Source organism: Poecilia reticulata, chromosome 9 (assembly GCF_904066995.2).
Source record: "Poecilia reticulata chromosome 9, P_reticulata-male-v2, whole genome shotgun sequence".
Lineage (NCBI taxonomy): Eukaryota > Metazoa > Chordata > Actinopteri > Cyprinodontiformes > Poeciliidae > Poecilia > Poecilia reticulata.
In genome coordinates, this window is record NC_088838.1 from 29803183 (window position 1) to 29822477 (window position 19295).

The window sequence follows — 19295 nt, forward strand, 5'->3', positions numbered from 1 at the left end:
GTGACAACCTCAAAGCTGTATGCTCCGGATCTGCTGACTGACCACATCTGTGTGGTGAATCTTGAAATTGAAATCTTTTAATACTTTTTCCTTCCACTCAACTATTCTTTAAAATGACTGAGATCAGATAGCAGTCAGTTTATGTAGTTTATCCCCATTTTGCAAGATGTCAAAGTTTTTCCTATTATTGTTCAGGCAAAACCTTTTGCTACTGAAATTTTTATTGGTCAAATGCATTTTTCCAATTCTATGAAGCTGAGTCTTAATTTTTCACATTACTTAAAACACATCACCTCATGTGTAACAACTCTGTAGATTTAATAAACTCCAATTATGATATTTTTACTCAGTTATGAAAGTGAGAATCTCAAATTCCATCTAAATTTGAGCAAAATAAGCACATTTATATATAAATGACAAATTCAAATACTGAAATGAGTTATTTAAGGTTTTATTTATTCAAATGAGACTGCTACAAAAATATTTTTGTACAGCAGAGGCAGTGAAAACAAACTTTAGTGTGGAGTTATCTGAACAACTATAAGTGCAAACACAAAAAATGCTTTCCACAATTCAATAAATAACGACCACTGACCTCTGCCTTTCTGTCATTATGCAGCAGAATCTGCTGAGAGCCTCTGAGGCTTCGTGTCTGAAATCAGTCCGTGACACATCAGCTTTGACAGTTTTTTTTTTTTTTGGTCTTCCTATGGGAAGCATTTAGAGTGCAGCTCACAGCTTGAAACCCGAGTGAAGAGCCACCACTCCACCTGTGAAGTTGAAGTACCGCACACAGAAGAAACCTGCATCTTCAATCATTCCTTTGAACTCCTCCTGCAGAAGAGAAGGATTAAAAGGAGAATCCACAAAGTGACATGCTGTAAAGTTTTCCGAGTTGAACTGTAGTTGAGCTTAACTGTGGAACTCCTTCAGCAGCAGTCTTTGAAGCAAGTGTTTCTGATTTTATACAAGTAAACATTTCCAGCTTGATGTTTCTTCTTAATTTGCAAACGTATTTTTTTCTTTCAGAGAACAAATTCTGACTATAAAATGTACTAGTGGGCATGTGGCCATGATGGTGCTTCCAGCATTCAAGACAAGACAACAGAAACATTTCCTGCTCAATTAAAATGAACTACAATCAATGTGTCAAAGACTATATTTCAATAAATGACAGTAAACCTGGAGGTTTGTTCACTTCAGAGTTGCCACAACACAGAAATTGAATTATATTTCAAACCAAAAGTTGCCTTAATGAACTCCAAAGTTTCCAAAACAATTACATCATCATTTGGTTTTTACCTCATTGAACTAGTCTGTATGTAAACTTCTGATTTTTAATACATTAATCAATAAATCTGGCTTTTTTTTTCTGTCATTATTGTGGTATTTAGCAAATAGAAATAATTTTGGTAATTCCAACTGACCTAAAACAAGAAAAGCTTGGTCTGATTTAACTTTAGACAGTGAGGAAATAGTTTGGTGTATGTAAACTTATGCTTTCATACTGCATATATTATTCAGTACATGTGATCTGTTCCCTTAGTTTTATTAAGAGTGGAAAACGTACCATAAAGCTAAAAAAAAAAAACATTTAAAATACAACAATAATTTTGCCAAAATAATCTAAGTTTGCTTCACTCATTTAATATTTTGTCAATTAATTATTAATATTATGCAAACTTGAGGTGAATGGCCAAATATCCTCCTAAGATAAAAATATTACCTTTCTTAATGTCATAGTTTTAGTCTACTCATCGGTCACAACACTACAGGTTCACAAAATAAGCATGAGCAGCAAATACTAATAAAATATGGGATAACCTTTTTAAAATTGTTGATAAATACCACAAGATAAACATACTGAAAATACAAATCAAAGAGAAATTGACTTTTTTTTTTACCTGATCAGGGAACTTGCGAATGCTCTCCACCAAATACTGATATGACTTCCAGTCTCCAGCGATCACCTCTCCTAAAACTGGGATGACCTGGAAGCTGTACGCATCGTAAAGTCTGGAAAGTGAAAAGAAGAAAAACTTTATTATTTCAGCTCAAAAGAAATTAAGCTCTAAATCTCTCAAATGTTTCAAACATCCAGCCCCATCCAATCAAACACAGAGTTACATTTAGCAATGCTACTTACTTTGCAAGAACAGGATTGGTCACTTTGCTGAACTCTAAGCACATGAATCTTCCACCAGGCTTCAGGACACGCAGAGCCTCTTGAAGGGTCTACAAACAATAATAAATAAATTATTAACAAGTTATTCGTCCTTATATAAATAATATTTGTTAGCTTTGTATAAAATCTGTCAGTATTTAGTTTAGTATCTTAACAAGACCTAGTTTGAGAACCACAGATCTAACTGGAAAATCCTGATCTCAAAGTGAAATTGTCTCTTTCTTGAATGAATGTGCATTAATATAAGTCTTCTTTGTCAGGAACTCCAAAAAATAATTCCATAAATAAGATGGATAAAACCAAACGTTTTTATTTGGTTAGTTACCGTCAATATCTTATAAAAACAAAATTTGATAGTGGATTGAGGAATATAATCTGTAAACATTTTACTATGCATTTAGATTTTTCCCACACGTCAAACATAGAAAATGCTAAAAGCAAATTCAGCTTTTCTAAGAATGTGCATATAAGTTTTCCACATAAGATTAGTTTTCAGTTAATGCTTCAGCTGTGGATAGTTCACAAGATGTAAGGCTTTATCAACAACAAAGCACTTTCCCAGCATCCACACAACTGAAAAGATTTTTTAGTTTTCATGATCATAAAAAAATTCTGTGAAAAAAATTAACTTAAACTTAGGAAGCCACAGCCATCATTTTTTCATATTCAGTTATGTTACTCACTGACAGCTTGTGTCACTATATGACAAAAGAGTGACTGTCTCCAAATTGTCTCTTATATTGTTTAGAGATGCTAATAGGAAATTGAGAAATAGTTCCTGCAAAAAAGGTAGAGATATGACATAAACTAGAAGCTGCTTTATTTCATAGCAAATCAAAATGTAATATGACAAAGATATTAAGTACCAGCTGTAAAACACAGCATGTAACATCTGATAACCTTTTCCCTAAAAAAATGTCAATTTCAATCTTTCAATTTTCACTTGCCATGAAAAAGGGGTAAAATGAATCTAAAATCCTGTTTTTAACTCAAAGACTGTACTCTTATGTGTTTAAAGTAGAGTTATTGAGTGCAATTTCTCCAGGTTTTCATAATTTTCCCGGTTACCTGATCGATATGGGTGACGTTTCGAATGCCAAAGGCGATGGTGTAAATATCAAACTGGTCATCATCAAAGGGCAGCTCCTCTGCATCTCCCACCACCCATGACAGCCCTGGTACACAGAGGTAACCAACAAACTGCAGCTTTTCATCAGCTGAACTGAGTCTTTCACACTACTACCTTTTATTAAAATTCTGATCTGCTTTTACAGAAATCACACCAACTCAACACCTGCACTGGTCTGAAGCCTACCAGATGTGATGCCCATGCTGTCTGCTCTCTGTTTGCCCATTTTCAGCATCTCCTTGTTGATGTCACAAACGACGGCCCTGGACTCCTGGGGCCTGTCATCAGTGGGATACTTGTCAGAAATGTCCTGCCATGACGGGGTCTGGCTGGAACCCGCTGCTCGCCGCTTCCGTCTCTCTTGCTGATACGAAACGTAGTCCAGGAAACGAAAAGAAATGTCGCCTGGAGGTGGAAAAAGGCACAAGGTGCAAATCTGATGCCAGCGGAGGATTCAGCTGGATGATCAGCAAACTTGTGTCTACCTGTTCCACCGGCCACATCGAGGAGCCGAGCGCCAGGCTGCGGGTGCATGACGTGCAGAAGCATGTCCTTCCACAGCCGATGAACGCCAAGGCTCATGGCATCATTCATGACGTCATATTTCTGTGCCACATTCTCAAACACCTTGTAGACTGAAATTAAAAACAAAAAGGACAAACTGTTAAAAGTCAAAGCTTCGGCAACTAAATAAAAAAAAATACAGATTATGGAGAGTTTTGCCATATTACCATGCTAGCTAATCATAATGAGCCAAGTGTCAGAACCAAGGCTAAAGAAGAAGTTGGAAACAAATAACATCTAAATGTAAGAACTAATAAGCTGCCTTTTGCATTATGTTATATTTCTTTTTTTCTCCCATAGGAATGAGGTTTAATCAAGAACTTAAATTTAAGTTGCCATTTTAAAACCACAGAAATGTTCAAACATTTTTTATTGAAAGCTCATTAAACATATTCAAATCTTTTGAACATGTTTATAATATAAGAACAAATATACTTATATTTGTTTTTTGGGGAGTACGCAGTTATACATGCTACATTTTGTTTCAGATCTTATCATTTTAAAGTACTTTATAAATAAAGTTGGTAGGTCATCTGACCTTTGTGTTGTGACGGTTATTCTATAAATGTCTTGCCTCCTGCATATGAATATGATCAAAATACTCTGTGTTTTGTTTGCTTAGGTACTTTTCATTAAGCATAACTAGTCAGGTCAATTGAGAACTGGAATAATTTGCCAAAGATTTTAATAGCAGGTACTTTGTAAATATAATCAATTTTAACTTGGTTATCTTGTATTTAGTAAATATGATGGTAGATTACATATTTGCAGTTTATATGATATTCCGTCCCTGTGTGCGTTAATCCTGCATTAGTTCAGGTACTGGACTGAGCACCAGGGAGCTGTCGAGTTTAAAATTGTTAAAATAATTAAAGTATAATCATAATGCTAAATTATAAGCCGAATTTTCAAACAAATCCTCAAGATTCAAAAAACACCACCGAACTCTTTCTAAAGGTTTACCACGAGAGAAGAAATAAGGGTGAAAGGCTATAAACAACAGAATTTCTAACGGACTTCTGTGAACGGTCGTCCTGTCTTCACTGACTTACCTCTCTTCGCCTTCTCTGCCTCGGGCACCGTTTCAAACCCGAAGTGTGTGCTTCTGTCCTCTGCTGCGTCGCTAAAGCAGCGAGAGGAAGACGGGCCCAAACAACAGCCTGGGCGGCATGAAACAGTGGCAGCTGAAGAGGTAACGCTTTTGTGGGAAAGGCGAACCAGGCGACGGACCAAGAGCCTCACGGACGCCGCCATATTGCCAAGTTGCGCAACCTACCTCTTCTTCCTCTGATTAACAGGCTGCAGGTGAAGATGAATTGCTGCTGCTCTCTAATGGCCATCTGTAGAACTGCAATGAAATGTTAAATTCTAATCAGGTGTTTGGTTTAACGTTGCAGTCGTTTCATTAAAACCTTGAGTCAATCGAGATAAAATTAATTGAGGCCTACCATAGCAATGCATTGGAGAGCATTTCAATGCATAGGGGAGCCTATGTTAATCAGTTAACATCAATTAACATTTTTACTTTTGCAAAATTTATCAACTGTAAATTTCCTGTGTTTAAGCAGATAATCAGTATTTCAAAAGAGCTTATGTTTTATAAACAATAATTAATTTGGTATTAAGAGATGAGATTTTTTTTCTGGTAACAAATTACCACAAAGTACAAACCAGATTTTCCCTTATATGTCGAAAACCTGTTTTATATTTACCACCAAAAAAACAACAACAATATTTGTTGTTAATCTGTTGCTAAGAGATGAGCGCATTTTCTGGTAATGAAGTGCCACAAAGCAAACATCAGAAGGCAGTGCATTAACATAAGCACAAATATTAGGATTTTATTTCCAAATGTTTTATTATTAGACGGTCGCACCTTTTAGAAGCTTCAGTAAGCACGTATAACATTTTCCTAAAAAGCTCTATAAAAAGAAAAGCAGATCAAAATGGTCAAGTTGATCCAAAACTTGTGAACTTTTTCCCCCAAACATATTTGACTAATATCTCAGAGAAAAGGAACTTCTGCAAATCTGCCTGACTCCAGTTCTCTGAGTGCAAAAAGGGGCAGCTTTTGTCCCCCTTTCTTCTCACTTTCCTATCCCTGCAGTAACCAGACACTGCCTCCTTTTGTCTCATTGTTCCCTAAATTACTTGTCGTCTTGGATTCAGAGCGATCCGCTTACAGCGGAGTCTTTTCCCCGGCTCTGGGAAGGCTGACCACAGGGGAGCTGCAGGCTCTGGCTTTTTACAGGAGACACAGAGAAGTGATGAGAAAGCTCCGCTTAAAACTTCTAAATCAAAGGCTGCAGCCGGGATAGGCTCTGGCTGCTTTAGAAACGAATGGAAACAACTGTTTTATTGTAGAGCTGAGTTACAAAGGTAGCTCTTATATTCTCCCACCATTAGAGGGAGTAAGAGGATTTTGTTTTCCAACAGATGGCCATTTCTGCAGATGCTTAGGAATGTGAGGCACCATCCAAGTTTCTTATAAGATGTAGGTCTGTGAACTGAGATGGTTGAGATACATCTTTTGGATCAGATAATATTTTTTTCAGCTAATGTGAGTATTATTCAACAGAGAAACAGCCCCACAGCATCACAGATCCTCCACTATACTATAGTGGCGATGAGGTCCTTTTGCACATGTTTTGCACATGATGGTTTGTTTTACCAGAAACTGACTCATTCTTTTGGTGTGATTGTACCCGGACGTTGGATTTCACAAGTACCCAATCGGAAAAACAAGAATTCCCCCCTGCTGGGAATACAGAATGTTGTGATTATTGCCAGTATAAATCCCCTTTTAGCAGTTCTGACAGTGTTGTAAGATATTTCATTGTGACCAAGTTCCTTTGGTGTTTCAAGACATAAAATGGAGAGAAATATATTATCAACTTCTATGGCTATTACTGGAAACTTAAAAACAACAGCAACCTTATAACCACATTTTCTGACTCATCTCACAGTTTGGAAACTAACTGAACAGAAAAGTCTCATCTGATTAAATCACACAACAGGTACATCAGATCAGGCTGTACTAAAGACACTTTAATTAAGTCTGCCTCTGCGTATTGAAAATGCTTTTTGTTGTTGTTTATCTAAGGTAAATTTCTCATCTTAAATGTGCCTGAGCTGTTAGCTGTGTGTCACTTGAATTTAGCTGCTGAAATAAATCAACTTTTTGATATAAACTCCACATTGTTACTCTCATCATGCCAACGAGTACTTTCTCCTGATTGGCATGCAGGAGAACCATCTAATGGTTGCTACGGAGACCTGTTGGCTCAAAGATGGGCCTTTTAGATGCAGTTTTCCATGTGTGAACTTAGGAGATGTTTTACCTCCATTTCATCCTCATCACTGTGTGACATAGCAAGATACATACGAGTCCATGTCCAGCTGGAAGCCTGGTACCTGTGTCAGGTCTTGGTTGTTTCCCAAGCAAAACAAAAAAACATTGATAACTAAATTTCCTGGCAAGTTTGAATAATTTGAAAAATTAGTTTTTAATATTGCTGTCCGTAGATTTATTATGATTTTTTTTTTCCTTTGGCTCTAATCAATCAGTCAAGTTTATTTGTATAACACATATTAACGAAAAGGCAATTCAAAGCATCATGAAAACACAAAAATACAAAAGTCATAGAAGACACCACACAGTCAACATTGAGAAAAACAGAACACATTACATTTTACGAAGTGCCATATGATTCAAACTCTGATATATGTAGAGTTTGAATTACTCCCTTAAATGTTTTCTATGTGTTTTTGTAATTGTTTTACACTTTACTGTAACGTTTTACTGTAGTATTTACAGTCATTTTTTTATCTAGCCAAGAAAATCAACACTGTGATTAAAAATCTGTTTTTTAACAGTTTTCTGATCAGATCTGAAGTTATTGCTATCTAAATAAAGCTGATCTGGATCATTCTGTTCTTCAAAAACAAACTCAACCCTCTAGTGAAAAGTTAGCAAACCTTTTTTTTGTGTGTGCATGCAGGAACACCTTTTATGAATTAAGAAATCTTCTCCAGAATGCCAGCTTATCCCACATCCTCCTCAGTTTTCCTTTTTTGGTGCTCAAATGATAAAGCTGGACTCCTGCTGTTCCCTCCAAAACACACATGCTTCACCTCAACCCAGAGGGAAACCAACAGGTCACACATGCTTCTCCAAATCCTCCATGTGTGATGGGTGTGTGTGTGATCATTGCACATATCTGATAAGTATCTAGCTTCATGAAAAAGTATTAAAAAAAAGAAGGTGGAGCAGATGCCCAAACTTGCAAGCAATGAAGCCCTGATCCATTAAAGGAAAAAAGATGTTCAGTTTTGCCTTTTTTTTTTTTGCACAACAGGCTTTAATGGATTGCGAGGGAATGGGATTTGCTTGATCTGATATTTGTGGCCCATATGCTTCTCGGTGACTGACGCTGAATCTGGTGATGATATGAGGCCTGTTTGATCATCATGATGGAGCAGAAAGAGAAAAAGAAACAAACACAAGTCAGCCTTAAGAAACATGCATACAGTGTTTATTTACAACCAGGACACATTAAATAAAACTACAAAGATACTTCACTTATACAAAAGATAGATTATATCCCATTCACATACAAAATAACAATAATTTACTGTATAAATTAACATTTCACTATATTTCGCTATTTACAATTTGATGAAAACATTTTGGCCCCTGGTGACAGTTTCCCACAGGGTCTATGCTATTGTTTTCATGTCATCGAGCACTTCAGGACATTTGCAACAATCTGAAGGGGGGGAGATGTGGACATTTCTGAGTACTCCGAAAGAGACGTAGCGTGGAATCTTCCGACCGACTGGAGGACGGGACAGAAGACGGGAGTTTGCATAATTCACCAGGCTAGCCAAACAAATGTACCCTTGTTAGATACCGACTGTCACATTTGATTAGCTTGTGTTTGACTTGAAAGCGCATTAATTTCCCCGTCCCACTCCTCTCCACGCATGGTCAGCTCTGAACATCGCAGACCCAGGGGCGTCTGCTCACATCCTGCAATCACTGCAGCTGAGCAGATGAGCACAAGACAGCATTGAGTCACTTTTTTATTTTATTTTTTTTTACAAACTTCTAATTGGGAGACAGCGATGCATTATTCTTTTTTAATTGATTCAGATCCTGCATGAATCTGTTCACTGCTTCAAGTGCTCAGGTTGTTGATCAGGTCATTTTGATTCATTTTCAACATAATCTAAATGCAACCAAGGATAAGTACCGTTTTGTTTTGTAAGTACGAGCGAAACCAAGTGCATTGAGTGAAGAAACCACCTCAGGCGTCATAACCCCACGCAAGAAAAACCAACTGCTGATGGCACAATGGTAGATTCTGACCTTTCTGAAGTGGTTAATATGTCACAGCTGCAAACTTAACGTCGGCTTGTCGGTGGCACTGCTGAGCACTTTCTGAGTGTATCGTTTGCGTTCAACCTTTCGGGCCTGAAATCTGCGTGACAAGTCCAAAAACTCGAGAGTCTGTTGGTTCTCAAGACACTCTAAGGCTGCCTACGCGTTCCACTTTAGAGCTCGCCAAATGAGAACGTTTAAAATAAAAGCAGATGGGTCTCTCGAATGGTTTGCTGAGACAATAAAATCAAAGAGTGGTCATAAATATCTCTGTTTCCACAATGAATTATAGGATATACAACAATATTCACCCCCTTTCTCCTGCAATCAAAAGACTGAGAGTTAATGCGAACAATATGTTCAGTAAATGTCCAAGACTACAAGTAAGAGCACACAAATTAAACAAAATATATGTTTTTATGAAGAGTTGCTTTCCTGATGGCGGCGGATTTGCTTCCCCTCGCACACAAAATCTGGCATTTTTCCAAAGATAGAAATCCTGTCTTGGGAATCTCACTCCTCATATCTGCACCGGTTCTGAAGACTGTGAGGGTTCCCGGTCGACATAAAGACAGAAACAGATGTGTGGAATCCGATGCAGGGGAAGAGGAGATCCTTAAGGCACTTGAACACCATGAAACCGGAAAGACTCCCACCCACAGCGTAAGCGGGAAAAACAAGCCCCCAGATCTTCCCAAGACTCCCAAACTGGCAGCTTGTCAGGAAGAAAACAAATCCCAAACCTTCCTGTGACTTCTTCTCTCCACCCAAACGTTGGAGCAAAAGGTGGGTGAGGGAGCTCTCCTTCACTCTGATCAGCACCTAAAGTGCTACAATATCTCAGTGTACTGTTGATTTCCTCTCCCAGGTTATCATGACAAACACATCAAGGAGAAAAAGAAAGAAGCTTAAGATTAGCGTTTGCAAACAGAATAGAAAAGACAAACATATACAAGTCTTTGGAGGGAAAACGTCTCTGGCTTTTGACAGCAAATGTTCTTCTGTATGAGGCAGTTAGGAGTTTATGTGAAACTGTTAAGCTTTGACTGCAGGTGTTTAGGTGTGACTTTTCACTGATGAAGCTGCAGCCTGGAGGGATTTTAGAGGTATGCTGATTGCTGAGGACGGCTGCGATGGATGAAAACGGCCCCCTACGTGTTAAGAGCGTCTAGATCTTCTTCCATCCAGTCTCTTAGCTCTCCTCTCTGTTGCTGTGACCCTCCTTCTTTGGTGCTAAGAGGAATGGGAGTGCCTTGTCTTTTTTGTTGTTTTGGCCAAAAGGCCATTTAAGCTGCAGTCACTGAGTCAGTTGCCTTTAGTCACTCATTCGTTTGCTTATTAGTGAAGCGCCTTGTTGGATTTCACTGTCTCAGGGCCATGTCATCCGACGGCCCTTGAGCAGAGTATTTGTGGACGGCGATAAAGGTGGAGAGCAGCATCAGCAGCAGCATTAGTGGCCCACTAGAGGGCTGAGGTCCCCATGGTGGTTCTTTAGCTTCTTCTTGAAGAGGGAGATGGTGGAGGGCCGGTACAGGATGATCCACGGCTCGGAGGACACCGTGCTCTGGCTGCAGCTGTCTGAGCCACTGACTGTCGGGATGTTCGGCGTCCTGGAGGAGAAAATAAGCGGCAGATGAAACAAAAAGCAAAAAAGAAAGCTAAACTTAGAGCAAGTACAGACAAACACTCTGGTACTTGTTATTAATGTGTTCTTTACAGTTTGTTTAATCTTTCTTCAATATTTGCAGCTGCCTGCTGGTCAACTGGAGTTCACAATTTAAGCCACTAGATGGCACTACATACTTCAGACTGGATCTTTAATTGTCCACCTTTGGTAATTTTATATTAAAAATCTACAATACTAACAGTTAAAATGGTGTAAAGTAAGGAATTCATTGAAATAATAATAGAAAAAAATATAATGATCCTGGTGTGGAAAAGTATTTATCACCTTACAAATTTATTTAGTTTTGTTTGCTTGTTTGTTTTTGTCCAATTTAGATGTTTCAGATTGCAAAATAATTGAGGCAGTTTCAATCATTTATTTATTTTAATCCTCTGTAATAAAACTGAATTTCAAAGAACCTCTGTTCTTTATGCAGTTCAGATTTGACCAATAAAAACAGAACATTTTGAGCTGGAGACGATTAAATGCTGCCCATATTCCTAAAGCCTTTCAATGAGGAATCTGTGAATCACACATCAAAATTGTTAGTCAGGTCTTCAGTTTTATTCTGCTCACATTGTTTGCAGCACAGAAATCACTCACAGAGAAAGTCCACATTGACCTGAGTTGCTGTTAGCAATACAAAACTTGTGACCCGCAAACTCTTTACACATTTTATTTAGTGCTTGCATTAGAACTACTGGTTTTTGCTACCTATCGTAGGTTACACATTTTTGTCAATAAAATAAAATCAGCAACAAAAAAAATTGACAAACAAACATATTATTAAAATAGAGGCATACAAGTAGTCACATTTCATGATTTAGGAAGCATAAGATGATACAGTGAGTCAGATGACTTTTTAAATTGGCTCAAGGTGACGGATTTAAGTGTTTACACTGAACATGGACTTACGATGGTCTGATCTGATCCGGGACGGACATTGATGCTAGCTACTCATTTTGTTTGTGAAAGCAGGTGACGTACTGCTAATATTTCATATTACATAAATACCCTGTTCTTCTCTGTACAATTTACATGTTTATTTAGCAGCAGATTTTTAGCTCTTGCAGTTGGTAATTTATCTAAGATAGTTACATTTCCTGCTCAGTAAAGTTCCGTCTGAACTGCTGTACGCCTAAAGTGCTCCTAAAGAGTGTTTCATCAGTTTTCCCTTAGTACGATTTTAATATGTAGAAAGGCATCATGGTAAAAAAGAAACCACTTATGAGGCTTGATTCCACAGAATGCTTCACCTTTTGGGAACTACTTTTCACATAAATATAACTTTTTACACTCTGAGGTTTGAAATCTGCAAATGTCACGTCAGGAATGCAGTGAAATATCACAGATGAAGGGTTTAACATTTGCCGCTTGGTGGCTCTCGGTTCTAATATCGTCATACTTACTTGACCGTGACGTGGAGCAGCAGCTTGGCCACCATCGCCACCACCGTCAGTATGAGCAGAGCAGCCAGAGCGTAGATGGTCCACACTGCAGAGAAAAGGGAGCCACTCAGTAACAAGACATCAAACATCCTGCCACAGTAACAAAAACAAACCCAAGCATGCTGGAAAGATTAGCAAGCGAACAGCTATTTGAGCGTTGCTGGCACACCTGCTTGCAGTGTTCAGCCAGCAAATTGTCAAGAAATGGTGACACATTATCAGCGCACATCTGTTCTCCTCTGGCTGAGGAAAACACAAGGTAGTTGGATGAGGCAAAGCATGTGGGACTCTGGGAGAGGAATGTTTGCAGGAATCAGCAAAGCACAGGACGCCCGCGCTTTGCTTTGACAAAACGTCTGGTTGGGATCATTGGGGAAATTCAAAGTTACTTCACTTCTGAGTGATTGTCAGGTAGAAACAGCACTTTAAGGTAGAGTCACACTTGGTCTGAACATGTAGAAGCATTTCTGCGGGGGAAAAAAAGTTGATCTGAACAGTTTCAGAGGGAAGAGTTCATGCTTAGATTTGAGTATGGTGGGGTGTTAACATACTAGTGCTGTGGCCGGTGGTCTCGCCGCGTCCAGCCCACTGACCTGGCATGTTGCGCTCGGGTTTGCCGGGGCTGGACGTGATCACGTAGAGGATGTGCGAGGTGCGTCCGTTGGCGGTGCTGTTGGATCCCTCGGTGACGCTGCTGGACAGCTGAGGGCCCAGCGTGCTGGAGGCGTCTTTGCTCTCTTTTTCATCCGAGCCTCTGGGAATTGTGGTCCTGGCGTCCTGCCTTCTGAGAGCTGAACAGAAAATGAAGACGCTTTTTAAAACCATCTACCAGCAGGTTTAGATTTTTAATTTTCCTCTTGAGAATGAGCTAATCCCAAAATTAATTGATGACCTGGAGGATGATGTCAAATTATACAGCAAAGGGAGGAGTGAATATTTAGTGCTAATATGATTTTTAACAATAATTCAGAGCTGTGAGGCTGATCAGCGTTTTCAAAAATGGCCTAAAATTGGCAGCTTCCCACATGGAAAAGCTAAATAACTTCTGAAAATGGATAATTCTTCTTCTTCTTCATATTATTATTATTATTATTACACCATGTAAAAGAGAAACAGTTCAAATAAATGATTAAAATTTAGACAATAAGCAGGTTGAGTGTAGTTAAACTTTTGACTGCAACTGTACAAAGTGATTTAATAAAGTGTCAGTTAAAATGAGAAGTTTAATTTCACTTTTTAAACCTGCACTTTATTCATCCATCATTGATTGTAATTTAATTAGATTTTTTTTCAGTCAAACCAGGAAAACTTGCATGTTTCTGCTTTTCAATACTAAATATTATGTTGTTTTAAATTTTATGCAGTTATTTTTTGTAGAAAACGTTTAAAATTAAAATCTGTTTATTCTGTATTTAATATGCATATGTGTTTTTACCAATGTACCTCAAACTGATAATGTATTGATGAATATGATGAAGTTGTTCTCATGAAGTGAACAGCTCACCAAACGGTCTTCATTAAAGACCCGGAACCACAAGTAAAGACTTCTCCATCCCAGCTCGTTTCTGTCCGCCATGAATGGTGGTCGGATCCGAAAGGAGCGTGGGATATTTTTCCTACTTTTCACATAATCGCTCGACCTGACTGTGATGTTCCCGGAACGTCCCACATGTTTCCCATTTGCAGGCAAAATGGCATGCTTCAAACCCAGTCACAGCTGAAATGCACCACCATCCTCATCTGAGAGCGTTTACCCTGAAATTACAGCCCAGCCTCCCAGCCTGCCACCATGGAGATACAGAACGGATTTAGTGGCGATTATCAAACTCGGTGATCTTTCTTCTCTCTCGACGTGGCTCCTTGTTCTGTTCGCCTACTGCATCGATGTAAAGTTTGCTTTCAGCCTTTCAAAACAGGAGCTCTGACTCTACGTGGTGACCTTTTTCTGCATTGCGTCTCTATTTCTTGGCTACGCGACGCCTCAAAGAAAACAAGAGCCACACCTGTGAAGAGGCCAGGAGATTCTGACCTCCTGATATTGTTAAAGTGTAACTCCACCGAGGCAGAAAAATGACAGGAATATAAATAGCGACAGAGAGGGAGGAGCGGGAACAGACTGCATCGTTCTGTGTCAGCTTGTGAGATTAAATGTCACCTACACCTTGTTATGTCATCTTACGACTTACGCGTCCTTTTAGAAATTATCATAATATTAAAATTGTGCAAAACACAGCAGGGCAGTCTGGGAAAAAACAAACATGTGGCTTTAAATTCACTGCAGTTTTCCCAGCTGTTTTTCACAGTAAAATTGGATTATAAGAAGGTGCACTGACAGTACTATGTACATATTTGTCCAACATATTTGCTTTGAGGTTCAGCAGGGAGCAAACTCTGGAAAAGCCAAGCAGCCTGCTGACAATGGAGCAAGTTCCTTGAAAAACAAATTTATCCAGACACGCAGGATCATCTGCAGCTGCGGAGAGAGATCTACAGCGCCTTGCGAAAGGTTTCACAGAACGATGAATGCCAATGACCTTATTGCAATTTTATGTCATAGACCAGCAAGAGGTGGTTCAAAACTTCAAAACGGAAGAGAATCAAAAAAATGGTTTCAACATTTTTGCATGTAAGATCTGAAAAGTGTGGAGTGCATTCTTATTCCTATGAGTCAATACTTTGTAGAAGAGTTTAAACGCAGTCGGGTTGGATGGGCAGCATGTGGGAACTGGAACTTTCAAATCTTTCCACAGATTCTCAGGTGTATTTAGAGCCAAACTTTGACTGGGCCATTCTAAAACCATTATCTTGTTTCTCTGTACCTACTGAGAAAAAACATGTCCCCACAGTATGATGATGCCAATATGATTTAATTTGGTTTAGTTTAATTTAGTTTAGTTAATCACAATTCATATACCATGATATATATTTAGAAACTATTTACTTGAAATGGAGTTATGTAGAAGTATAAACTTATTTGATCCTGCCAACTTTCTTTTATATGCGTTACTTTTTGCACATTATTCATTTACAGAACAGGAAATAAGAAATATATTTGCATATAAAATAAAATGAACAATAATAAAAAACAGAACAACTTCTTTTGTAACAGCTGGATAACATAACTCAAACCATTTGTTTCAATCAAACATAAAACCTCCGACATCGTTTTTGAGAAAGTAGTTGGCTTCATTTAATATAGTTCACGATTTAATTTCTTATTTTAAACTGAGTTATGTCTTTATATTGTTTCAATTCAACATTTGACCAGTTCCACAAAGCCACTCTTCACACACAGATACACACACACACACACACTTTTCTATCAGGATGGACTCTCTGATTTTTAAATTGACTTATAACTCATCTTCCTGCCACAGAACATATCTTGATGATTTTGTGACTGGTCTCAAACAAAAACTGCAGTTTTAAATTTAACCAGATCACAAAGATTCAATATATTTGACTTTAGACATTATGTGTTTGCGATATACTTCAAAGTAAACTAATATGCAATGTTTTTCTTTCAGCTAGTCTCTCATAAAAGCCAGATTTGTAAGGTAAATGACTGATAGTTGTACCTCATGAGAATCAGACCTAACAGGAGAAAACTTAACTAAAACTGCTGAACAAAATGCTATCAAGTCAGCACACAGACAGCAGTAGGTTTATAGGATGCAGTCGTAATTAATCTTACCTTGGTACAAAAGAGCGAAGCCATGAGCCTGATTGGTGCGATCCGAGAAGAAGTACAGAATGACAAAGTCTCCTGTGATGTTCACCAGCCCCCGCGGCGGGCTGCGCCAGTCGAAGCGGGCAACCACCTCCCTGGTGTAGCCGTCCAGAAGCTCCACCATGTCGGTCTGGTCGGAGATGTCGAAGAAGGTGAAGTTGAAGAGGATGGCGTAGGATCCGGGGACCTGGATGGTCCAGTAGCAAACGCGGCTGGCGGCATATTTGTCAGGGAAGTCTGGGGAGTAGATCACTCCAGCGGGGGACGTGTAGTTCCCGCCACAGGCGCCAACCCGGACTGAGGGCAGGAGGAGACGAAGCACGTCAGAGATGAATGCTTTTCTAAAGATGGTCTGATCCTGAAATAAGCTCAGGTATGAACTGGTAACAGAGATACTCAAAAGGCAGCATGGCACTGGATTTAAAAAAAAATCAACATGATGTGCAGGGTTTTATATAGGTAAATAATTTAAATAGCAGTTTTAATCCTGATGAAAACATTTTTTATTACCACATACATTTTCTTAGGCTGGTAGCTAAAGCTGCAGGCAGACATGAGTTGAATTACATCATAATTTCAGACTTTTATCGATTTATTTGAGGATTTAACAAATAACTAGAAACTAGAAATTGGTTTATTTCATGCATTTCTGTGTTAAATCTTTGTGTAAATACTGTGAAATGCTGAAACTGTGGCATTTTAATCAAAGTTATCACACTGTGAGGATCTCATACCACCTGTGAGTCTTGTCATCGCACCAGTAGAAAACTGTTTGCAGTTATTGTCAATGCGGACAAATTTAATAAAAGAAAAGGTTGACGCTGCTTTCTACAGCTGACACTTTACATTGTTCCTCAACTTGTTGCATTGTTGATTGTTTAGAGCCTGAATTTTATCCCTGTGTTGTTTTTGTCTGCTGATTCCCCTCTGGAACAGTAAAGTATATTCTATTCCATTCTGTTGTAACCATTATGTATTTCAAAAATATGTCAATATTGAACAAAATAAATATGAATATTCATGGTACACTGCAACTGTGACATGTGGAAAATCTAAATTTATTAGGTCCATGTAATATCAAGCAGGCACTGGGTGCTAACTTTCAGGCTCACAGAAATCACTGCAAAGTTTTCACCACACAGTTTTGTCAAACTTTCCCCTAAGAACTTAATTTTTCCACCAAACTGCAGCACAGGCATGAGAAAAATGCCTCAGCGGCGTTTACCGTCAAAGACGATGACCCAGCCGTCTCCTCCGCAGGGCTGAGTGTGATCGCCGAAGCAAACGTGGTTACACTCCATGCTGGACGACTCCACATGGTCTTGCAGGTCTGCTTCGTTGCCACAGAAGCAGGCATAACCTGACTCCATGCCAGCAAGCTGCAAAACAAAAAGTTTGGAACAAACTCCAGTCAGTGATTTTCATTTGAAATCAATTTGGCAAGGCAGACACGGAGACAAACCCTCCAGGGTCTCAAGTCTGCTGACTGAGAAGCAACACAATGAGATATTCTCAGCTGTTAGAGAAAAATAAATGCTGAAAATATACCAACAAATACCATAAACTGTTGACTTTCTGGGGTCTTTTAAATATCAAAAATCACATTTATGTTCATTGCTGTTTACATTTAATTTGTATGGATTAGCAAACAGTATTTTTACCCCTTAATGTTTTCACATTTTCCCAATTTACAGCTGCAAACATCACAGCTAAAAATCGTGTGTAGGAAAGATGTAAGCTGATATTGACAAATAAAATCACCTCTGCATATTTTTTTATGTTGCCCAGTTGCACTCTTCATCAAGTCTAACTGAACTTAAACTTTTTTGTGAAGATTAGACACAAATTTTAGTCTTTATATGTGCAAAGAAAGGCATGCACCAAAGGATTTGCAGCATTAACTGCAGCAAAAGGCTCTTCTACACAGTATTAATTCTGGAAGTCTGAATGTGAATTTATGCCACACTTTTCAGTTTTTTTTTTAGTTATTATTTTGAAAAGCATACATCAGTTCCCTTCCTTTTTACAATTAGCTGTAAAAACGTTTACACTGATCCGTCAAAAAAAAAAAAAAAATCCACTGAGATACAAAAATGCTTGAGATTGGAACATGACGAAATGGGAAAAGGTTTAGGGGTTTGAATACTTTTATAAGGTGTAATGTGAACGGAGAAACTCATACAGCTTTAACCATAAAAACAAAAGTTAATGATAATTAGTTCCTTAAAGATTTGTAACATGACAGCAAAAAAAAGTTAAAAACTTCACCCCTAAACGTCCTCCCAGGCACTGGGAACACTTGTTCTCAAAAGAATCATTGTCTTTCATTCAAAAAAGACACCATTGTTCCAATTTCTGGGCCGAGATGAATTTGGTGAATTGAAGGTACGGGCAACATTTCCCACCCTCCATGTTTTGTGTCATGAAACAGGAATTCATTCAGCCTCTGCTCGCCACACAAGCCGTAAAATGAAGAGACAGATTTATGCCTCGCTCAAAAAGTCATGTGGGCTCGAGATTCTCAAGTATTTATTGTTTGTCAAGGACAATAACAGTAAAACAAAAACTAGCAGCCTCTTTCTGCAGCATGTGCACAGCTAGCAGGTGAAAAGGACTCATCTGTGTCTGTCATTGTGGACGGAGCTGGGGCGGATCTGCTGGGACAGAAAATCAACACCTGGCGCAGTCTGTGGTGGCAACAATTGTTGTGATGGAAAAATGAGAAAAACCTTTCAGAGGAGGTGTCCAGTGGGCTAACAGCCATTCATTTCCCGCTGTCAGGCCTAATTATTGGGATAATTTGTCATCTGCAGACTGGTTTAAGGCAGCATGTTTGATGGCTGAGTAATAAGGTCATTCAAATGACAACAAAACGAACCATCATTCACGCCACAACTGAGCTGAAGACTAGTTTAAGTGCAATCTGGACAATATTTAATCCAACAGGTGGACAAAAAAAAGTCCTTCAGGTGTTTGTTTTGTCCTTGAAGTTGCACATTTTCCTTTCTTTCAGCGTACTGTGACGTCAAGGTAAATCTCACCGAGTATTTCTGACTTCGACAGAAGTTGATGCAGGTCTGGATCGTGAGTTTGTTGGAGATCTCATGGACTCCAGGGAGAGTCGGAGGATGACCGGTGTCTTTGAAGCAGCCCAGGTTCCCAGGCACTGCAGAGAGACAGGATTAGGAGA

At 38.7% G+C, this 19295-nt stretch overlaps 2 protein-coding genes across 3 annotated transcripts in view; both read right to left on the reverse strand.

Annotated features, from left to right (window-relative positions):
- Positions 1-435: 435 nt before the first annotated feature.
- coq5 (coenzyme Q5, methyltransferase) lies at positions 436-5180 on the reverse strand. The gene is made up of 7 exons (XM_008417856.2): positions 4931-5180; positions 3800-3949; positions 3501-3719; positions 3254-3360; positions 2147-2235; positions 1905-2016; positions 436-834 (listed from the first exon to the last, which is right to left on the reverse strand). Exons 1-7 carry the CDS (start codon positions 5130-5132, stop codon positions 733-735), a joined length of 981 nt encoding a protein of 326 aa, XP_008416078.1. The 5' UTR covers positions 5133-5180; the 3' UTR covers positions 436-732.
- Positions 5181-8391: 3211 nt separating this feature from the next.
- kremen1 (kringle containing transmembrane protein 1) overlaps positions 8392-19295 on the reverse strand; it is a 75728-nt gene continuing 64824 nt past the window's right edge. Inside the window, exons 4-9 of one of the 2 annotated variants that reach the window (XM_008417855.3) lie at positions 19147-19271; positions 17331-17484; positions 16070-16402; positions 12969-13166; positions 12337-12421; positions 8392-10871 (exon numbers count right to left, since the gene is read on the reverse strand). In XM_008417855.3, coding sequence (XP_008416077.1) covers positions 10712-10871; positions 12337-12421; positions 12969-13166; positions 16070-16402; positions 17331-17484; positions 19147-19271 — 1055 coding nt within the window. In that variant the 3' untranslated portion in view covers positions 8392-10711. Of the gene's footprint in view, positions 10872-12336; positions 12422-12926; positions 13167-16069; positions 16403-17330; positions 17485-19146; positions 19272-19295 lie in introns of both variants that reach the window. The other variant, XM_008417853.3, reaches the window with a different exon arrangement.